We start from the raw sequence: 23,609 nt of genomic DNA, 5'->3' as shown, positions 1-23,609 counted from the left end.
AAATTTTCATCATTGGTGATTGTGGATCTTTTTATAGGGACATGAGGATGAACTGATAGTCTGAAGTGATGGACATGTTTCTTATCGTGATCGTTCCAATAAAATAACATTTTTGTTAATCAGTCTACTGATTATCATAAGGAAAATTAAAAAGTAACATTAAAGCTGTCATGTCTTTGTCTCCATACTAAGAAATCTTGACAACTGAACACACATTACAAAAATTTATCATGGAGACACACCTTGACAAGACTCAGATATTCTGCAATGGCTGAACGTGCATTCTGGGATAATTTTCTCGCTGCCTCATCAGCAACCCAACAGTGAACACCACGACGACCAGAATAAACAAACAAACGATGGTCAAATCCAAAATCCTCTGAAAAGTGAACACAGGATAGAAAAAAATGACATTTTAAACTGCAAACTGATTTACAAAAAAGTTGACAGCAACAAGAGGTATTAGAGCAGTTATGATTCTCAAACAAAAATTTCTAATTTTCATTCATTGATATACAAATATTTTGTTGAAAAATAAAATTTTGAGAATTAGACAAAATGATTTCAGAAGACAAGAAAGCTTTAGAAGTATCAAAATTGTCTAAAGGATACTGCTTGCAGTCTCTTAAATTTTACGGACAATTTGTGAATTGAACAACTTTGACAGAGCCTAAGCTTAAAGAGGCACTCCCACTTGGTAACATTTTTAAATCACATATTTTTAATGCCAACGGTCGATATTTGATGTGGCGACTCCGCGCGGATCGCGAGATATCGATAAAAACATGTCCTCAAAAAAGTTAAAGTTTGAATTCCGGTGGCCGACCTGAATTCAGCTTCCGAACATAGAACGTTCGGCACTGGGGCCATTGTCAACTAAGCTATGGAGTTCGAGTCTACGCTTACGCTGCTGTATGCCACTGCAATACCACTCGCGTCGGTAAGCGGTCATGTCCCGTGGGAGAAAGCCGAGTCCTACTGACTCGGCAAAAAAAACGAAAAACAAAGTTACTTTGCTGATTCCACCAGAATTCGCATAGGTGACTAGTACAGATAGGTGCGGTTGATACATAGTATGCATAGTGGCCGCCGCGTGGTATGCGCGCATACCACGCGGCGGCCACTATGTATCGAACCACGCGTATGTGTGTGGCAGACGACAAAATGTAGTCATCAGAGGCAACTAATATTTTACACGTAAAAACTGATATCTATGTGGTATTGTTTAAAAATTTAATACAACTGATTGAGAATAATGAAAACGACAAAATCTAAGGAGAAGTTTTAAAAAAGAATTATCAGAGGTAAGGGCATTGATAATGATGTATATAAAGTCATCGCAGTAGGAGGTAAATTAATTGCGTCATTCAAACGTTTTTGGACTCCCTAGAATATCGCCAATCAGCACAACAACACACTTTCGGGGGATTTCGGGTCATAACCAGAAACGGTCGTAAAACTTCGGGATGTGAAAAATACGCTCGGGAAATGACATGTTTTTATCGATATCTCGCGATCTGCGTGGAGTCGCCACGTCAAATATCGACCATTGGCATTAAAAAAATGTGTTTTAAAAATGTTACCAAGCGGGAGTGCCTCTTAAATACGTGACAGCTTCTACCATCATGGCTTGGCCAAGTTGCACTGTTTTCCATTGTGAAGTTGGACATCTACAGAGGAAATATGGTGAAAAGGTCAAGCCCACGCTTTTGCAGATTACAACAAGTGAGCAATGGAAGCTAAATCAATACACTCCTGACTCAAGAAGAGCTCACCGACTGAAGAAAATTTTGTATGTACTGGTTATACAGTTGCAAATAAAGATCCTGAAATTTCTGAACTAATTAAGGCAGATTGTGCCTAAGGGATAGATAGTAAGACTTTTTTCCAATACTTTAATACTTTCCTGGTGTTCTGCTTGTGGGGCTAATTTTAAAGCTCCTAAAGTAAGGGAATTTCAATCTTCTCAGTTTTTTGGAAATCGAAAATTCTATTTTTTCCCTAGAGTTGACACAGGGATGGCAGCCATTTGGAATTTCAAGGTGCATACTACCTGAAATGAATTTGTGAGTTTAGAGGGAGCATTGATTGTGGCCATGATGATAGGGGAAGCTATCCCATTTAAAAGTAAAATAAAATAAGTCTTCTCAGTAGTTGATAAATTGTATGTAACTCTTACATCACCATGGTTTAGCCCCAAACTCATCACTATTATTATCCTTATTATCAACGTAGTTTTAATGTTGTTTGTCTGTGCCATTGCAAGACAAGTTTCCCATTTTTTAGGGACAATAAAGTTTAATAATAATAATAATAATAATAATAATAATAATTAATGGTGAGTGTGGACCTCTGTACAACAAATTGGGGATGACCAGGTCAATGATATGTGACTATTCCAGGTGACACTTAGATGTATTGTGTCAGAATAAATGTTTGTTGTTGAACATTAGTAGTTTAAGAAAAGTGGACAACATGTAACAATCTCAGTTTTGATCACAGAAAGAGTAAAAATATTACAGAGTCACAAAATCCTACACATTCTTTATTTGTTTTCATGAAAAAAACTAAATTTCTGCTTGCATACATCAACCATCATTTAAATCAAAAGTTAAATTGGCTGGTCAGAGTTAGTGAAGTATTTGTACCTTCCAAAGCTCTGTCCAGTATCTTCATAGCAATTGTCATCAACGGCCAACACTTCTCACAAATGTCAGCTCCCCTGTGGAAGTACAAAAGACAAAAGACATCATAATGGTGCAAGGACCACAATAAGACAAAAAATAATAATCTGAACAGTCTGGAAATGAAATTTTAAATTTGGACAATATATAGACTTGAGTTGGCATTTCTTGACATATAATGAGAATTATGAAAATTCATTAAATATGCAAATTAGCAATTAAATGACATGATCCTGCTAAATGTCTTTGCATACTGTTACAGCTTTGGTATATCAACATCTGTACCACATGTACCACGTTTCATCAAATTTGAGTAGGTATTTTTTGAGAGCACCCTAATTACAAAAATTCATCAAATATGCAAATTAGCTATTAATTGACATGATCCTGCTAAATGTCTTTGCACAAAGTTACAGCTCTGGTATGTATAAATCTGTAAGAAGTTTCATCAAATTTGAGTCAATATTTATTGAAATATTAGGGGAATAATGAAAATTCATAATTTATGCAAATTAGCAATTAATTGACACATTACTGACAAATGCCTTTATGTGCTATTAGAGCTATGTGTGACCATCATGTGTACAAAGTTTCGTCAAACTTGGTGCAATCTGTTAAGAAACAGAGTTCTTTTTCAAAAATCACTAATTATGCAAATTAGCACTAATTATGTTTGCCAACAATAGACGTGTATATCTACTATATTTGTACCAAGTTTGAAAGGAATTGGCTCAGACATAACCGCGATACCGAACAGACGGACGGATGGATGGACGGAACCCAAACCATAAGTCCCCCTGGACGAAAAAGCAAAATTATCAACACTGACAGAGACACATCAGAGTGAGATTGTTTCAAAGTCTCTAATCCAACAATCATTTAAATAATTTCTTAGTTTTGCCGGTACATGATGACGTAAGGTGACAATCCTAACTCAACCTTATTTTATCATGATACGATCTGCACTCCCTGATATGCACATTGCTGGGTTGAAGCCTTGTTGCTTAGCACTAACCTTTCTATAGCAACAGCCAAAAGTACCTCATGGAATGGAGATAAAGCTGCTGCTTTTGAATGGGTTGAGATAAACGAGAAACATTCTAGCAATCAAGAATTGTACTATCAACACTGCTATGGAGCAAAGAGAGACTAATCAACAGGTTGACCTTACACAGATTATGTACGCTGTGTAAATAAACACTGTATAGGACAGAACATAAATACTTTGAATTCCAAGATTAGCAATTTTGAATGTATTGGTATTGGTGTCAGTAGGAGTATACTGCAAATTTGAACAAGTGATCTGAGATGTGATTCAGTACACAGTAAATAAACATCTAGTCACCTGCGGTGGAGTGACTCACTGATATGAACAGGCCCTGTGATGCAATAGAACCTTTTTGTTTTTGCCTTTTTTTTTCTCCTGTCTTGGGAATGTACACAATTACCGTACATAGCCAGACTGAGTGATTACGGGTTCATGATGAAATACTTAAATTGGCTGCTATTTGGTGGTATTGAAAATGACTGCATTCTATGTCAACACTGTGGAAGACACTAATAAGTATCAATTTTTTACTAACAAAAAAACCAATATCATCCCTTGTATTCCTAAAATTTTCACAACAAATCTATATAAAATGCAAAGACACCCCTTACACTTTTTGAAATTTTTCAGAAATTCTGATCCAAGGACAAGAAGCCGTGATACTTGAGGCAGTTTGCACATCAAAATTAAAAGACTTGAACTTTTGCTCAAATTTTCCTCAAGTAAACTTTCCACCATTCTCTTTCAAAATGAAGAATAAAAATCAGGGGGTCATCAAGCAAATTTTGGTACTGGAGAGACACATTACCCAACACTAAATGATATTTGAAATTCAAAATGGCTGCATTTCGTGTATTATCTCTGTGGGGGAAATAAAATTCCTAAGTTTCACAAATCTAAACCAGTGAAAACTTTATTTACTCCATAAGTTTCAAAATGAGCCCCAACAAGTGGTAGGCCAAAACAATATTGTAAGTTTGAGTCTGACTGGTACCTGAAGCATATTTTACCTTCAGCATTTTGAAGTTTGACCAACCAGCTGGCATTAGACGTGTGAAGTTGCAGGTAGCACAACAGCAATCAATATGCTAGTGATACTTACGAGCAGCAAGTTCTGACATCGTCATAATCTGTCATGTCAATATCAAAGACAAGTTCTTTCTCCAAGGCTTGAAACGATGCAGCCTTCACAGTTTTATGATCTTTGGGCTGAAATGAACAACATTAATCATAACATTCACGGATATAACTTTCACATTAAAAAAAATACAAAGATCTAAACTTGTTGGGACATTTTTGCATGTGCATAAATTTCAATATTAAGATCCGCCAGTTTTACTCAATACCATGTATTAAAGGCTTGAGGCAACTTTCCATGCGTTGAACAGAATTGTATTTGTTCAAAATATTTTGTCTTGCCAGAGACAATTTCTGACAGAAAAAGTTCATTGTCAATGTACATATAAAGTGTCTGCAAGATCACTGCTCACTTAATATGATTCTTCGGATATATACATGATGGATTTTCAATTTTTACAAATTTGCAATTTATACCCGGGCATATACCGGTAAATATTTTCATGTGTATGTTTACTTACTCTGTGGCTGAAAACAGCTCCAATATCAATCTTGTAAGGGCAGGCTTTCTGGATTTCTTTCTCCATGTCATGTTGGTCGGAAAATGACTGATAACGGATGTATACATCATCCTTCAAGGTGAAAGAAAACTCTCGATGGTTCAAATAGGTCTTGGGTACTGTAATAAAACATAGTTACACAGTTGATATGAGATTTACACAGATAAGTCAGTGTTTTCTCCAGATTTCTCTCACAGTTGAAAGGAGGATTATTTTAGACTTTGTCAAACCAAACTGAACCAAAGTGTACTGCATTGGATGACTTTGATTAACCTTTGACCTAATTTCACATATTTTGGTTATTATGATGCTACAGATCTGGGTTTTTTGGATATCAAAAAGTATGGTACAACAATTTCCCCCAATATGTTGGATAGCCCAAGTTGTAGGACCCCGGATCTACTTTGATACATCTCAGAAACACTGACACAGTGACTGCAGTTCTGGTAGGAAATGGAATATTGTAAAGGCAGCTCCTTGATGGCTTTCTTTGTAATATCAGATTCACAATATTGATTATGCAATTGTGTAATTCTTTGTGGGACATTTGGTCTGTAAAATTGGCCTCATCACCACTACATGCAGCTTTAGTTCAAGATTTATATTGCTCATTTACATAATTGTCATCCTGTCAGCTTGATAGGCACACACTTGAATTTGCATCAAACCAGGAATATAGCTAACATTTCAAGTTCAAGAGCCAGTACTTTTTGACTTTGTAATATTTCAACCATTTTTCATATTTACATGGCTCATTTGCATATCAGTCATTCTATAAACTTTGTTCAAGCCACAAAGAGTTTGGGCATATCTGTCGTTAATATACAAAATACTACAGATTTTGGTTGAGTGTAGTATTTCGGGAAGATAGGAACAACATTTGTGTCAATTTCTGTGTTGTTTGATGTCTCACAACTTTTTCATCAACATAAAATATGTTCATGTTGTTGTTGGATTTTTTATTCACTTTCAACGTTGTGTTATTTCTGTAGCTGGAACTCAAGAACTAAAATTAAAATGTCCCGTAGGAGTGTACTTTAATATTGTCCAAAATTGAAAGTTACTCCTAGAAGCAATGGTGTAATAAAAGACCCTGAAAATGTGAAATTCCTATACTATAACTGACATGTCAACAATTTCACCAGAACAGAATGATAGAATGTTTAAATATAATGTGTGTGTGTGTGTATCGAGATATTGTTTAAAAATTTCACCTTTTGCCTGGAAGGGGTCACTTTTTTTTTGAAAGTTGGAATGGAGGGAGAGAATCTGCCTGCTTTTTTTTCTAAGAGGGGGTTAGCCACTTTTTGATGTCCACAGCAAATAACCCACTACCCATCTCCATCCCCAGACTGAAAAATCTGACCAGTCCATGAACACTAAACAATGGGTACATTCATTGCTTATCAACCACTTATCAACCACTTATAGTACAGTACATTGACTTTTAGCAAGTTTTAAATTTAACTCAGAACTTACATATACACATACGTACATGTATGCAGGTGTGTTTATGCAGAGATCACCAGCTCAAAGCAAGTCCCGAAGACAAAAATGATATTATTGACAGTTCTCATATTTATGAGACTAATGATTTTTTCAGAAGGTATTGTTCTCCTTTTTCTGTAATGTTCAACACACCAAAAACGACGGCTGTGACACTGTGACGCAAGCACGGACATCGACAAAGCTCCTTCACCATTACATTACAGTATGTAACTACCTATCAGTTTGATCAATACATATCAGCAGTGGCATTTAGTATAACTATCTGGTCTCTGTTTTTCTTTTTATTTCTCGCAGGTAACCCTGTGTGGAACAGGCTTCCAGAAAGTGTACACGCAACAGTCGGACAAGACGTTACCCTCCATTGCTGGCTGACAGGCTTGGTGGAGGGTAGAGCCCTTCCAAGGTGGGAACATGGACAAGGAATGAATAAAAAGATCATCTCGAAGGGAAGCCACTCCACTGACAACCATTATGAAGTATTGGAAAACTTCAGTACTGGTCAGTATAACATCATTATCAAGAATGTGACACTTCAGGATGGTGGACCCTGGCACTGTAGCCATATTGAAGCAGACCCACAGACAAAGACCATAATGTTGATTGTGGAAGGTATGCTCAAGGACAAATTTTATCAACTTCAATCTACAAAATGACAAGACAACATAAAATGTTGAAAAATAATTTTTATCATTCAATTCTGCAAGTGTTATGAAACTATTCATTACAAGTGTATTTTCAATCTTGAATTCATCAGAAAACTGCATATATATATGTATTTAAGGTATGTGTGTGTATATATATATATATATATATATATATATATATATATATATATATATATATATATATATATATATATATATATATATTTATATATATATATGTGTGTGTGTGTGTATAGATATTGTATTTACATTTCACCTTTTGCCTGGGAGGGTCACCTTTTCTTGAAAGTTGGAATGGGGGGGGGGGGGGGGGGGGGGGAGAGAGAGAATCTGCCTGCTTTTTTTTCTAAGAGGGGGTTAGCCACTTTTTGATGTCCACAACAAATAATCCACTACCCATCCCCATCCCCAGGCTGGAAAACCTTACCAGTCCATGAACACTAAACAAAGATTAATTGCTTATCAGCCACTTACTACATGTTGTAAATTGACTTAGAAAGTTCTTCATGTAACACAGGGCATATAAAGTTAAGTTAGGTGTGTAAGTTAGGTGTGTTTATGCAGAGATCACCAGCTCAAAGCAAGATATACCTTAAGTCCCGAAGACAAAATGATATTATAAATACATGTAACTCTTTTACTTATGAGACCTATGATTTTTTCAGAAGGTATTGTTCTCCTTTTTCTGTAATGTTCAACACACCAAAAACGACGGCTGTGACACTGTGACGCAAGCACGGACATCGACAAAGCTCCTTCACCATTACATTACAGTATGCAACTGCCTATCAGATTGATCAACACATATCAGCAGTGGCATTTAGTATAACTATCTGGTCTCTGTTTTTCTTTTTATTTCTCGCAGGTAACCCTGTGTGGAACAGGTTTCCAGAAAGTGTACACGCAACAGTTGGACAAGACGTTACCCTCCATTGCTGGCTGACAGGCTTGGTGGAGGGTAGAGCCCTTCCAAGGTGGGAACATGGACAAGGAATGGATAAAAAGATCATCTCAAAGGGAAGCCACTCCACTGACAACCATTATGAAGTATTGGAAAACTTCAGTACTGGTCAGTATAACATCATTATCAAGAATGTGACACTTCAGGATGGTGGACCCTGGCACTGTAGCCATATTGAAGCAGACCCACAGACAAAGACAACAATGTTAATTGTGGAAGGTATGCTCAAGGACAATTTTATCAACTTCAATCTACAAAATGAAACTTCAATCTACAAAATGACAGGACAACATATAATGTTGAAAGTTAATTTTTTATCATCCAAGTTTTCAGGTGTTATGAAACTGTTCATTACAAGTGTTATTTCAAACTTGAATTTATCAGAAAACTGCATTAGAATGTTTAAAGTATCCTCATGTCCTATTAAAACAAATTTTCTGTAACAATATTTTTGTCAGATTACACACTGGAAAACTGAAAAATTTAGACCATTAGAAAAGCAACGCAATACATCACCCAGTGGTGAAGTGGCTGAGATGAACATGCATGTAGAAGGGTCAAATAACCCCAAGTCATTGGGGGTGTTACAAAATGGAGCAAGATTGTGGTGATGCAATCCGACAAAGCGACACCAGGAAAGGGCCCAGAAAATCTAGCTTTATGATAATAAAATCATAATAATGTTGTCGTAATTGTAAATACATCAACAGTTGATTACAGAACTTAGTTTTGAAATCTGATATGCTTTACACCTACTTCTGTGAATCTCCAGGTGTGTACATAATCCTCATCTGTGTTGGTTCTGTGAACAGGTACAAACGTTGGGCTCCTTACTGCACATGCTCAGTAGTCAACAATAATAGTAGCTGTTATGTCCATGCTTTCACCAAACGATGCAGTGTCACAACCAATGTTTGTATGAAAAAGTATTAAGTATAATGTTCTATGCTATGTAAAATTGGTATATTCTTTTTCATTTCTGCCATGAGGCCAAATAAAAACATGCTGCCAATGATATGATGTTGCTCACACTTGATCAGAATTGGTACATACTAGTATTGGTATCAAAGATCAACGATGAATGTTGTTTGTATCTGTTCAGCTGAAGGCCATTCTTTCTTTCCTTCTTTTTGTTTCAGAAACTGATGATAAAGTCCACAACAATCAAATGATGATCTCTCCGTGTGCATGGATATCCACTCTCATCTGCCTTTTTGCTATAGTATTTCATTTCATCTGATTGATTGCATCATCCTAAAATCTCCGACGGCGTTACAGAAGACTTCTTTCAGGATACACCACAGAAAGTACGCCCAATTTTAATTGAATTCCAGTCTGGATTAAACTTCGCTTGTCAACAGCTACATAGGACATTGCAAATGTATAGGCTTTGTAGACTAGCTGAACATGCAGCATTTCAACATTATTCTGGGAATAAAGAAAGATTGTTTTGGCAGACGGGAAGGAAGACAACAGAAATTACATTACAAGTGACAGCTGTTGGAGCTTTTATGGCCAGTATTTCATGTTTATCTTTTTATGTACCCTCTTTTCTTTGATACTTGAAAATTTGGATATGAATAATCAGGGTTTAAAGTTATCATTTTCACTTAGTGGTTTTAAGCCATATTTAGGGTAACACCCTTAACAGGGCCAGTAATGCTAACTCTTGAAGATTTCTTTATTATTCTTATTTTACATGTCAATTGTAAGTTCTTATTCAACTCCAAACGTCTGTTGAAACCCATTATTTAGCTTGTAAACATAGCATCTACCGGTATCTGTGTAAAATGTATTGTTATTATTTACATTTGAATTCTAGTCCAGACCGGAATTCACTTGTCAATAATAACAATGTAGTTTACAGATGTACAGGTCGAGTTGACAAGCTGAATACTTTATCTCAACATACTTTGGGGAGACAAACAAGAAATTATGGTTGATATTAAAAACAAATATAGTGAAAATATCACTATAAGTTAGCATAATTGGCTCTTTAAATATGTGGGTATTTTTTAAATTGTAAATAATACAGCCATGATCAATGCAATTTATTTAATTATTTATTTACCTTATTTCTGTTTAAAGCCCCAGTGCAGCTAACTTTTGATGATAATTTCACCAATTTTATTTTGAATGTGAACCATAATTCCTTGTTCTTCTCCCCAAAGAATGTTGATATACACAGTATCCAGCTTGTCAACTCAGCCCCTATGGTTGTAAAGTGCATTGTTATTGTTGAAAACTGACTTCTGGTCCGGACTAGAATTCAAATGTAAACAATAACTATGCATTTTACACATATAGACGCTAAGTTGACAAGCTAAATAGTGGGTGTTTCAACATTCTTTGGGGAGTAGAATAAGAAGTTGCAATTTATATATAAAATAAAAATAATGAAAACACCATCGAAAGTTAGCAGCACTGGAGCTTTAAGATCTACCCCAGTATAATTTTATGCTGCTTTTTTCTGTTGCAACATTAACTGTTGAACAGTGTAGTATTATATATTATTGCCTGAATACATGGGTTTAGGTGCCCGAGAGCAGGTGACAATTTGCCCGACGCCAGGAGGCAAATTGTCTCCTGCTGCAAGGGCACATAAACCCATGTATTCAGGCAATAATATTTTTATTACATGCCTCTTCACAATTAATGCTATATGACATTTAGTTACATGCAGGGCATTTTCAAACAATTTACCATATTGACCACCATCAAACAGATTTTAACGAAATTCAAAATAGCAGTGCGTGCATGGATATTTTACATCTACCGTAGCATTAAGCGTCTACTTTGACGTCGGAAACATTGAAAGGCTTCACTGGCCCGGGTAACCATGGAGGTCAGTACATCATTCAGCGACCCGCTAACATCCCGGATGTTCCTATTCAAATCAATGCACTGATTTGCATTGACCTCGAGGCATGTAATAAATTTATAGTGTGCTTTAAATATTGCCTTAGAAAGTCTGATCATCTAACGTATCTGACAGAAGTTCACTTAACTGGCAAACCATCCACAACAGAATGATCAACTCTTCAAAACTCTTGGCAATTGTCATCAAACGTTTCAGAAAATGCAAGCCTACCTTGTCTGACTGTATCTGAAATTCAACAATTTATTGCTTTTATACCAACCATAATATCACATTCCTAAAGTCCACAGTTGTTCATTCAAAATACTGCATATCCATCATTGCCAGTTCTTACGACAGTTTGTGTATACTTTCCTAATACGTTTATTTGTATTTATGTTTAATTTCTCCGGGCATGTTTATTTTTATTTATTTATTTTTATTTTTACACTGCTTTTCTATGTTGATCATACTTTACACAGTTTACAACCATTCAATTAATTTCTATTTTTATGATACTCTTTACTTCTATGATTTTTTCTATTTTGTTTTATCTTTGCATATTTTTATTTAATGCACTGTAAATCCATTCATGGATGACCCTGCTGCACATGCGTGATCTTTATTTAAATAATTATTGAAACCCAGCCATTTCAGAAGTTCCATCATTAAACTGGTATGAACATTGTAGGATGATGAATGTATATTCACAGAAAAATTTAGAAATAGTCCTGAAGTTCCTTGAGAGAAGCCAGAATATATAGGACTACACATGGAAAGTTATTCAGTTTAAACATCAAAGATCATCCTTAGGATTGGGTGATACAAGTAGATTATGGTTGCATTTAATTACTGCAAGCAACATAATTTCACAACTGCTACCTTGGTTCATTACAAATACTGCACAAACATACATAGTTCCAAAATATATTCCTGAATTTTTGGACTCCTGTTCCAAGCTTCTGTAACATTGTGGATTCATTACTCCCTGTAAATGTCTGAAACAGCTACAATTTAGTCTCTTCACTGCCAGTTCCTTGTGAACAGGCCAAACCATGGAAGTGAAAGGGTTAGCCAACAGTTTTGAAATGAGTCTGTTTTAAGAGCAATAATTTAGCATTCTTCTACTCAGATGATTCTAGGCTAAATAAAGCACTGTGATATCCAAAAGAAAGGAAGACAGATCTTCTGCAATACAAACTATAAGGAGAAGTTTTCAGTCACTATATTATCAAAATCACAAGTGTTTGAAGCCGCACTTTTAAATCCCAGGTTCTCGCATAAGTGGAGTACTCCTCCCAGTCAAACACTTGGCCAGTATGATGTTTGATTTCTATAACATTAATTACACAAAGTGATCTCAACCTTTTGTCACCTTTAGCTAATCCTGCAAAGAGTTTATACAAGCGTTTGATTGACAGTCGGTTCAAATCGCCAACGGTCATTGATTCCCCACTACAAACGCTCAAATTTCCTAAAAAATTGTCTTCCAGTCGCATTAGACTTTGAATATAACCACAGAGTTCGATCGGCAGCAACTTCGCGCTGACCGCTTGGCAGTCTGTCTGTGTTTTTGTGGCTGGGGAAAACTATTAAGTGGCATTTTCTGGAGCGTGTGCCCATGTGTTGCCTGTTTGGTGTCCACTTACACAATGAACGCCGCCATAGCTTCACAACCTCTTAAAGGAAGGCTCCACCTTTAATTCTTTTCAGGTAAATTCATTCAAAATCAGCATAGATATCAGAGTACCTGGAAGATGATCGTGAAATACTGGTACTTCACTGAGACATATCATGACTGTCAGATTAAGGCAGTGAAATCACTGTGCATTTCTGAGCAAGATAAGTCGGTTAAGGCATGTTTATGTATGTTTATGTATGTTTCCACGAGTCTTCTCATGGACAGGTAGGCTAGAACATATGGAGGCTGACATATGCATTGCTGCTTTTTGCCAACTTTACAATAAACGGCCGTAGATAGCCTTTGCAGAAATAAAATGTTACAGTAGGCATCAACCATATCCTTCTCTTGCCCTAGGAATTCAATGTTTTAAAAAAAGATCTTTTTAAGTAGACTTAAGCTTGTTCCTGTGGTGTAATTTTCTGACATTTCATACTCACATTGTATTTGCATCTCTTCACAATGACATATCCTGCATGCTTGCTTATGGTCAATAAACTTGATGTTAGAATCATTATTTGGTTTGATTGTCGAACATAATGTCACAAACTTAATTCATATGAAGCATTAAAAAATAAGAATATCTTATTATACACTGTATGTAACCTATGGATTTTTGTCGTACAGTAAGTTTTAGTATTAGAGGACGCAGAGTCGAATAACTTTGACACAGAGTACAATAACTGTTATTATTATACACCTGCGTCTGTAACTTATGGAGTTTCGTCGTACAGTAAGTTGTGGTATCAGAAGACGCGGAGTCCAATAACTTTGATGCGGAGTACAATAACTTTAGGTGTTATTGGACGCTATTTGACCTTTGACCTCAAAACACTTTTACGTCAAAACGGAGTAAAAGAAGAGAAAATTTTACATTTTTTACAAAAATATATACGTCTTAGCATTCAGTACTCCCAAAATCAAATCATGGTCAGTCCATAACCTATGAATTTGAGTGAAATTATGCTGCTGATGTACAATTTTTACCATGTGCACTGCCCAGCGGCGCGGGTTGAAATTTCGTTCTGCGAGCTTAGCGGACGCACTCAACGCGTTCCCAGTCTGCTCGCTATCGCTCAGTACAGTGCACGACGAGCATCCAAGAGACGCCTTAATTTCAACTTTTTTCTTGTAAAGTTGGACTAAAAAGGTGTATTATAATAAGGTTATTCCCAAAATACCGGGATTTATGTCCTCGTACATCGTACGCTTCGGTATTGTCCTCGATGCTACGCGTCTCGGACAATACCTCCGCTGCACGATGTACTCGGACATAAATCCCGGTATTTTGGGAAAAACCTTATAGTGTTATTGAACGCTTTTTGACCTTTGACCTCAAACACCTTTACCCGGTATGTTAACCGGAGGAAAAAAGGAGCTCTAGATGATTTTAAATTTTTACTGAATAATGTACTTCTAAACATTCACTTCTTCATGTCGTTAGAAGTGGTAAAAATCTGTGAATTTGAGTGAAATTATGCTGGTGACCTACAATTTCTACCGCGCCCAGTGCACTGCACTTGCAAGCATCCTTGCGCTGGGTTGTCTGCTAGATTGATCAATTTTCTGCCAGAGCTATCGCTCCTGTACTCGATCTGCCTATCACTGTGACCTAAGTACATGTATTTAGTATCTAGTATTAGTAGACAGTAGTAAATACTACTGTCTACTAATACTAAATTAATTAATACTAATACTAATGCTCGATTAATAATATTATTAATTGAGCAGAAAATCGATTGATCCAGCAGACTACCCAGTGCAAGAGCACCTGTGACTACACTGCACGGGTTAAAATTTCATTCTGTGCATGCTGAATGCATTGCCAGTTTGAGTACAATCACTCAGTGAAGTGCGTGATGCGCATCCCAAAAACGCTTTAACTTTGACTTTTTCCAGGTAAAGTTGGACTTTGTCTAATAAAGGTGTATAATAATAAGGTTATTCACAAAAAACCAGGAATTATGTCCTTGTACACATTCTATTCGGTATTGTCCTCAACGCTACATGTCTCCGACAATACCTCCGCTAAGTAAACGTCATATCTAGGTAGCAGCAGTACAAGCACAGGTTTACAATTACTCAAATAAAAATATATCTGAGAAATATTTGGAATATCTTTTTTAGACCCTGGCTCAAAAAGGCCGGGGATCAGGATTAATGCCGAGTTTGGGTGGGTGTTTTTTGGGCATACATGTAGCTCTGCATAATGAGTGTGTTGGTAACGGTAACTGTAATCACTCCAAGCAGTACACATGTATCCTGTTTGTCCTCAAATCAAGATTAATGTAATGGAGTATATGTTAATTGATGATAAATTATATAACAGTATTGAACAACATTTGAATTTTCGCATCAGATAATTTTCGCATCAGCTAAACATATAATGGCCAACATTTTTGCTGTTGTAATCTTTATTTTCTCTGTCACATGATTAATTAAGTTTTTGAAAATGGCAGGAAATCTAAAATGACGTTAAATCTTTTGAATTTACATGCCACTATTGACACTTATGACAGTGTTATACACTTTTTCAGTCTTTAATGGGTCTTGTTCAAAGAAATCTCTGGAAAACAGGATATTTTGAGATGGGTTTATTACACATTCGCTGCTATCAATATACAATGCAAGATCTGAGGTACATGAATATTCCACATTGATTAAGGGTCATTAGCATAGAATTTGAATACCGAAACAATGCTCATTAGTGTAATCTGCATATTTGAATATCATTATACCTCGCATCTTGCACTAATAGGCTATCAAGGCCAGGGATGGGAGGTTTTGAGCAAAACTTAAAGAATTAAGTTTCTTATCAGACAAACTTTTGACATCCCCCTAAGGTTATAGCATTGATCAAATATCAACAAGTAATTGACAATGACATAGTTCCAGCTTGTAATTGTGAATTTGTCAGTGGAAGTAACTAAATTAAAGTCAATATGATACACATGAAAAAAGAAAGGATGGTACCAAAGCCCTGTCAGTGACTAACGCCCCTATTGGATCAGATTGTACACAAGTGAAGTAGGCATTAGTATGTAATGACATCACCAAGTTGGAAAGAATTAGATTTGTCATTTACTGGCTCTTGAAATGTCAAAATTAAACTAACAAGTCATCGTTGATGACACATTCCCCGCTTGCTAATGGGTACTTTGATTACAGGTCCTGTGATAAAAATACTTTGATACAGATGGCACTCAATGGCCAAGAATGAGTTACATGGTGATGAAAAACATAAAACCAATGTAGGCCACTATCCTAAAAGTCATTACATGAGTCAACTGGGAATTAGTTGACAGGATGTTGCAAAACATTTTTTCATACTATCCTAACACTAATAGATTATCACCGGTACCATATTTCATAAAGTTTAATGCAGTATGTACAACACTATGAGATCAACATCTGTATCAAGTTTCATCAAATTTGACGTTGTATTTGTGGATATATCACTCTAATTAGGAAAGTTCATTTCATATGCAATTACAAATTAATTAAAATGACACTGATAAATGTCTTTTTCACTGTTAAAGCAATGTGAGCTTAACATCTGTACAAAGTTTCATGAAATTTGATGCAGTATTTCTTGACATATCAGCCTAATTATGAAACTTCAATAATGGCATGATACTGCTACATGACCTAAAACAAATTGACAAGCATGTATGAAATATTTCAATGTCCTTGTACCAACTTTGAATGATACTGGTGGAAATATGTCTGAGTTATGGCTCAGTACATGAGAAAATCGTGACAAAATCGCCGCCACGCAGCAATATTTGATCTTACTATTTCAAAAATCAACACGTATATGTATGACATAAGTCAATGTCAAGGTACAAAATTTGAATAAAATCAGGTTAGACTTGCCAGAGTTATGGCTCTCGATATGAAAAAAACCATAACAAAATTGCCACCATGTAGCCATATCAGACCATATCGAGAAACAAATCAAAGTATATATTTATATCAAAGTACATATGTATACTATAAGTCAATGTCCTTGTACCAACTTTGAATAAATTTGCTTGATACATGTCTGAGTTATGGTTCAGGACATGGAAAATCGTAAAAAAAAATGGCCACATGGCGGCCATATTGGATCGTATCACAAAACAAATCAATGTGCATATGTATGACATAGGTCAATGTCCTTGTACCAACTTTGAATAAAATCAGTTGAGATTTGCCTGAATGATGGCTCTGTACACGAAAAAATCATAACAAAATGGCTGCACAGCAGCCATATTGGATCATATCACAAAACAAATTGACGTATTATATCTATGATATTGGTCAATGTCCTTGTACCAACTTTGAATAAAATCAGTTGAAACATGTCTTAGTTATGGCGCTGTACATGAAAAAAATACCGTCAAGGACAGTGTGCTCACATTCGGTTTGAATTGGTCCATTCGAGAAATATTTAAACCAGGAAAAACAAGAATGACAAAAGCAAATAAGGTCTCCAACTTAGGTAATGGAGGTCATCTTTAGGAACATGCGTATCAACTTCTGTAGCAATGGAACAAGCACATCCTAAATACATAAGCAAATGTCCACAACAAAAAATAGACAGAGAAGGCTTGATAAAAAGAAAAGGTGGGAGTGGGTAAAAAAATGTAGAAGGGATCTGGCAAAAAAGTAATGTTACCTCATCAATCTTCTAGACCCTAACCCCTTCGAAATATCAAATGTTCCATCCCTTGGTATTACATAATGCCAGATGACAGGAAATGTATTTACAACCTTGGGGATGTTTTCAATTAATGCGATGAGTGTATCATTCCAATGTAAACAACACTTAAGTTAGTTACAGATAGGGAAAGGCCTTCCACTGTGGGCGGTGATTACAACATCTGGAATTATCCTGGATCCAAATTTCTCATCAGTTTTGTATTTCTTACAAAGAAAAGTTGCAAAAATTGGTCCGCAATGAAAAAATTCACCTCAGCTTTGTTTTCTGGATCAAAGTTTCCTACAAATTGATACCAAATATGACAAACTTATGTTCACAGCCTTCGAAACTGTCTCACAATATATCCTGGGTTGGTGTAGGTCATTTACAGGTAAGGTCACAAACTGAGAAAATTACCAAATTTGGGGGTTTCCCAACACTTTGAGCAGAAAAGGTATCTAATAACATCCTTTGGGACTTTATACCAAATTACAAAGCTATCAAACAAGTAATTTTGAGAACAAGTTTTCTTGACCAAAAATGACAATATTATCTTAAAAATACAAATTTATATATTTCAGGACAATTTCCACATACCGGTATCTAATTATTGTCATCTCTGTACGTCTGTGTACCAAATATAAAAACAGTCTGTCCAGGGGTTTCAAAAAGAAAATATTGTGTAATTTTTTTTGACCAAAAATGACAAAATTGGTCCAAAATAGTAATTTTCCCAATTTTGTCATAATTTCAACAAATTAGAAGAGTAACACCCTTGCAAAGATCCAACCCAAATTTGAGAGCGATTGGGCTGGCGGTTTCAGAGAAGAAGAATTTTTACTGAAAATGAAAAAAATCACCAAAAAATTCGGCAAAAATACAAAATTAAGGATATCTTCACAATATTCATAAAACTGTATAAGGTTCACCTAAGGTACTTGCACACAAATTTTCAAAGCAATCAAAACAGCGGTTCTCGAGATATTAATTCTTGGCCATTTTACATTTTGTAAGCTCATTTGCATAATTTTGGCAATGCAGACTTCATTTGAACAAAATCCCATCTATAGCCCAGGATGCATCCACACACCAAATACCAAGCTGAAACGTGCAGCGGTTTGCGTGTTTTTGATGTTGACGGACATACTGTACATACATATATACATACACACATACATACAGACGCGATCGACTTCAGCTTATACGATAAACTAACATTGGTATAACCAAATGTGAGCTAAAAATCGTAATAAAATGGCTGCCTGGTGGCCATATTGGATCGTATCAAAAAACAAATCAACATGCATATATATGACAGTGGTCAATGTCCTTGTACCTACTTTGAATAAAATCGGTTGAGATATGCCTGAGCTATGGCTCTGTACATGAAAAAATCGAAACAAAATGGCCGCCTGGTGGCCATATTGGATCGTATCACAAAATGATCAATGTGCATATGTATGACATTGGTGATTGTCCTTGTACCAACTTTGAATAAAATCGGTTGAAACATGCCTGAGTTATGGCTCTGTACATGAAAATATCGTAATAAAATGACCGCCTGGCGGCCATATTGGATCATATCACAAAACAAATTGGCGTGCATATCTATGACATTGGTCAATGTCCTTGTATCAACTTTGAATAAAATCAGTTGAAACATGTCTGAGTTATGGCTCTGTACATGAAAAAATTGTAATAAAATGGCCGTCTGGCGGCCATATTGGATCGTATCGCAAAATAAATCGATGTGCATCTGTAGGTCATAGTGCTATACCTTTGTGCCAAGTTTGAACAAAATTGGTTCAGCAGTGTCTGAGAAAGTGTTGATGACGGACGGACGGACGGACGGACAGACGCACACATGGACGGGACCCAATCTATAAGTGCCCGCCGGACAATGTCCGCGGGGACTAATAAGCAAGAAACTGGTCCAGGCATGTCTGAAAAATGGCTCTTGATAAGAAAAAATTAGGACATCCAATATGAACCAAAATGCCCCCTGTTCATTACAGAAGAGACTTACTTTGGTGAAAACATAAACCAATCTGGGCTGCCAACCTAATTACAAAAGGTCATTAAATAAGTCAATTAGTAATTAATCGTCAAGATGTTGCTGAATGTTGATGCTAGATGTTGCTAGATGGTGTCAAATGTAAAAATAAAATGACACTGATAAACGTCTTTATTCACTGTTAAAGCTATGTGAGCTCAATATCTGTACCACATTTCTTGAAATTTGATGAAGTATATCTTGACGTATCAGCCTTATTACGAAAATTCATTAAATATGCAAATCAGTGGTTAATTGACATGATACTCAGGGATGTAGAGAATTTTGATTACAGGTGGCAAAAATATAAGGACAAGCGGTTCCAAGTAGTGTATGTGCACGTAAAGTTTGAGCAAAACGTCTGATTTTTCCTAAATTTTAACCACAACCGTCAAAATTTTGGCTGACAGCTGCTTGTTTTTGCCAGCTGCCGGCTACATTCTACATCCCTGTGAATGGAGGTGAGATGGAGATAGGATGATTTATACAATGTTAGGTTACAAAATTGGCTGGATGGCCCCGTGTGCAAGCTACATTAAAAAGCAGACCGGGTCATGGGTTTTGGTACAGTAACAGCTGGTCCAGTATAAGCTATCCTCACCCTGAAAGGAAAATTTCTGTATTGTAAACATCCAGGAGATAACCATTCGGATACCACTATTACATATTTTTATTTCACTGTAAAGAATGTTAAGCTGAAGTCCACGGTTTCTTTCTTTTTATTTCAGAAACTGATGATAAAGATCACAACAGTCAAAGGGTGGTCTCTCTATGTGCGTGGATGACAACTCTCCTCTGCCTATTGCCCTAAATGTTGTGTATTTCATTTAATTTCCTCATATTTCTCGGGAAGGGGGGAGGATTGAAAGAGTGGCATTTTCAAAGATAATATGGTTCAACGACAGATATCTAAAAACATCCCTCCGAGGGCATTTTGCTTTAAATACACAAAATACAAAAAGATACAGCTAATATGGCGTCTTAACATTTTCAATTGATCACATTTTTCTCCAGTGAGACATTTTGAGGCCAACAACGAACAAATGAGGACATTCTAATTTATTGTAAATAATATAACAACGATCAATGCAAATAATTTTTAATTATTTATTAACCTTATTTACCATTTAAGCTCCACTTAAGTATTGTGCTGCTATTTTGTCTGTTGTAATATTCACAATATTGACTAGAAGTCAAACAATGTAGTGTATTTGAAGTATATTTTGATATAGCCTTAGACATTTAGACTGTGTTACAGTGTAAACATCTGTCAGAAGTTCACTTCACTTTTAACTTATAAACCTCAACAAGGATATCAACACTTCAAGACCCTTGGAAATAGTCATCACTTACATCAACAGAAAAAGTAGCAAGCAATTTGTCAAACCTCATTACAAATTCAAAATTCAACAATTAACTAGAAAGCATTTGCAAGCAAAAGCGAAGTTCCAGAGACCAGAGCAGCGGAAGCGGAAGAAACAAGAGAATGTGTGACAAAGATAGGTGCAGAATGAAAGACTGCTTTGGATTTTAATATTCAGGGCTGATAGCAGTAAACACCATAATACAACTAAAAGCAAGGCAGTCCGGGGAATTAAAGTACACAGATTACAAATGCCTACATGTACGGTAAAAACGCAACAGATACATACGGGGGCGACGACGCACGGAAATGTTTATCAGACGACATTCTCGCGAGCCAGAGCAATAATTTTCGCTCCGCTGACCTACGCAAAAATCAATCGCTTGACGGGTAGCGCTGAGTTGTTGCCGTAAAGAGGGGTGTCATTTACGACGATGATCAGACGAGAGGAAACATCGGACCTAGGCCGTTGAAATTGAGCCACATGCATTTTCATTTGATTAAAAGCACAGACTAAAACAATTTTCATTGCTATGTCGCTGTTTTCACAAGATACTGACCATTTGATCTTGGAAAGTTGAGTTGCTTTTACGTGCAGCCAACGCATGCCGGTGCATGACAGACAGTACGTTCACTATGAATGCCTAGCTGTGCATGGCAGGGCTGTGTGTTACCGGCGTTAAACGGCCTCCCACCACAGCCCCGCAGACTGATATAGGAAAAACGCTGGTGGCTCCTCAGAAATACGGCGGGCAGTTTCTCCGCCAAAACAGCCGATTTGAGTCCAAATTTTGCATTGATCATCGTTTTCGAGCACACCCACCTCGCCTAGGTACACGATGTGCCAGCCGCGCTTGTAAATTTAGGGAAAGGCTACTTTTCTGTCTCTGTGCGAGCGAGGCGATCGATACGCGGCCATGTGTTTTAAGAGCATTCGGGCGAAACAGTATAGCGCCACGTACGGCGAGTATTTAGAGAAAAATAAAATCAAAAAGCAACAAAAAACAAAGCGAAATAAAGCTAGAATTATTAATAACTGAACGCAATATGATAGTTGAGCAATGCCAAATAAAAAATAAATAAATAAACAAACAAGAAATGCCCGTAAAACCCGTCCGAGCTGAGCGATGACGTCATAAGCGTGTCGCAATGCATTCTGGGTAATTAAGGTAAAATTTGTGTATAGCATGTTCTATGGTAGTAAACCGGAAATAGAGAAAGAAAGAAAGAAAGAAAAGAAAGAAAAAGAAAGAAAGAAAGAAGGAAAGTGAGCAAAAACTAACAGTTCCAGAAGCTGGTCTCTGGAACTAATTACTGTAATACTACAAGAAAATAAAACTTTTTAAGACAAATGATTCCTTGTGTCCACTTTATTACCAATCCTTTTCATTTATTTTTTATCATATTGATTCATTTCTCATGTAAGTTTTGATTTTATTTTTGAAACATGGATTAAACTGACAAATACTATTGTGTAACTCAGATGGCCTGTGAAGTACTTCAAGATGGGGCTCAGACGCTTTGCACCAAAACTACATCACCACACATACAGTAACTTTGTCCCAAAACAACCTTGTACCAGCCTATCCCGAAACCTAAGAGATCACAGTGTAACGTTTTTTACATGGAGGATTTACTGTGTCAAGACATTCTGGTTACCTCAAACCTTTTATTCTGCAAGAAACCATAAACTGTAGACTTAGAAAAAAAGAGTAAAGCAAATATGCTGGCAAAACCATGTTCACTTCACAGTCCTTCCAATGGAGGGACTGTGTTCACATGTATACAATCGTACCTACAAGTAATGGTGTGGCAAAAGTGTCTGGCTATGACAATGCTGTCTTCCTACACATTCGTACAGCTGGTAGAAGTTGATTAGTGTCTTGCACAGAATGTGTGATATCAGTTTCTCAAAACGTGTTCTCTTATACTGTAAGACTGGCTGTAGCATACATGTACATGTAGATAGGTGATGAAATCTTTGTGGGCATTGGTGGGTCATTTCAGCTTTACCAGAAGGGGACAGGTTGGGGTGAAGTGGAGTTGTTTTGGGGACTGAATGGTTTTAGAATGGTGTGATTCTTGGGGTGAAATGGTTTTGGTACATGGTATTTTGGTGCAAGTGGCATGGGACGAGGTGGTATGGTGCAACTTGGTTTGGTGCGAAGTGTTTGGCAAGCCTCCAGTGTGACCTGGGGCCACCTCAAAGGTTCAGTCATTGCTACTTGTTGATGATAATTCATGTTTTTTTTTTACTAATTTCATGCAAGTCATCAGCTTGACAATATTTTAATTTCTGGCTGAATCAACAGATTTGTATGTTGTGATGATATTTGATCAATCCCCAGCACTTACAGAAGGCTTCATACACTCACTACCCCAGTAGGTAGATTGAAACATATATACAATTAATAACACGTAAAATAAATGTATTAATTCTGAAGTTTGTATTGCTTTGTAATTTCAA

General features: G+C 36.4%; 2 protein-coding genes across 3 annotated transcripts in view; one reads left to right on the top strand and one right to left on the bottom strand.

The window, feature by feature from the left end:
* The window catches only part of LOC139143587 (DNA primase small subunit-like), a 39,037-nt gene that overhangs the window by 5,962 nt on the left and 9,466 nt on the right, over positions 1–23,609 (bottom strand). The window contains exons 2-5 of the mRNA XM_070714036.1: positions 5,331–5,488; positions 4,835–4,941; positions 2,649–2,722; positions 243–379 (exon numbers count right to left, since the gene is read on the bottom strand). Of these exons, the coding sequence (XP_070570137.1) occupies positions 243–379; positions 2,649–2,722; positions 4,835–4,941; positions 5,331–5,488 (476 nt within the window). The remainder of the gene's footprint in view (positions 1–242; positions 380–2,648; positions 2,723–4,834; positions 4,942–5,330; positions 5,489–23,609) is intronic.
* LOC139143588 (opioid-binding protein/cell adhesion molecule homolog) lies at positions 6,841–13,641 on the top strand. Of its 2 annotated transcripts, XR_011554636.1 has the most exons (5): positions 6,846–6,975; positions 7,173–7,487; positions 8,409–8,723; positions 9,644–11,019; positions 11,124–13,555. XR_011554636.1 is itself a non-coding variant. In XM_070714037.1 (4 exons), exons 1-4 carry the CDS (start codon positions 6,924–6,926, stop codon positions 9,742–9,744), a joined length of 783 nt encoding a protein of 260 aa, XP_070570138.1. In that variant the 5' UTR covers positions 6,841–6,923; the 3' UTR covers positions 9,745–13,641. The 2 variants fall into 2 exon arrangements, 1 of the variants encoding a protein (XP_070570138.1); XM_070714037.1 differs by having other exon boundaries at positions 6,841–6,975; positions 9,644–13,641.

This window comes from Ptychodera flava, chromosome 11, assembly GCF_041260155.1.
Source record: "Ptychodera flava strain L36383 chromosome 11, AS_Pfla_20210202, whole genome shotgun sequence".
Classification (NCBI taxonomy): Eukaryota; Metazoa; Hemichordata; class Enteropneusta; family Ptychoderidae; genus Ptychodera; species Ptychodera flava.
The sequence above is the reverse complement of the archived record's forward strand: the minus strand, read 5'-3'. Positions and strand labels throughout refer to the sequence as shown.

Bases quoted from the DNA above. Each gene is read 5' to 3' on its own strand.
- LOC139143588 (XM_070714037.1), top strand. From the start codon at position 6,924: ATGATATTATTGACAGTTCTCATATTTATGAGACTAATGATTTTTTCA. The intron at 6,976-7,172 runs GTATTGTTCTCC...TATTTCTCGCAG, and splicing joins ACTAATGATTTTTTCAGAAG to GTAACCCTGTGTGGAACAGG. The intron at 8,724-9,643 runs GTATGCTCAAGG...TTTTTGTTTCAG, and splicing joins AACAATGTTAATTGTGGAAG to AAACTGATGATAAAGTCCAC.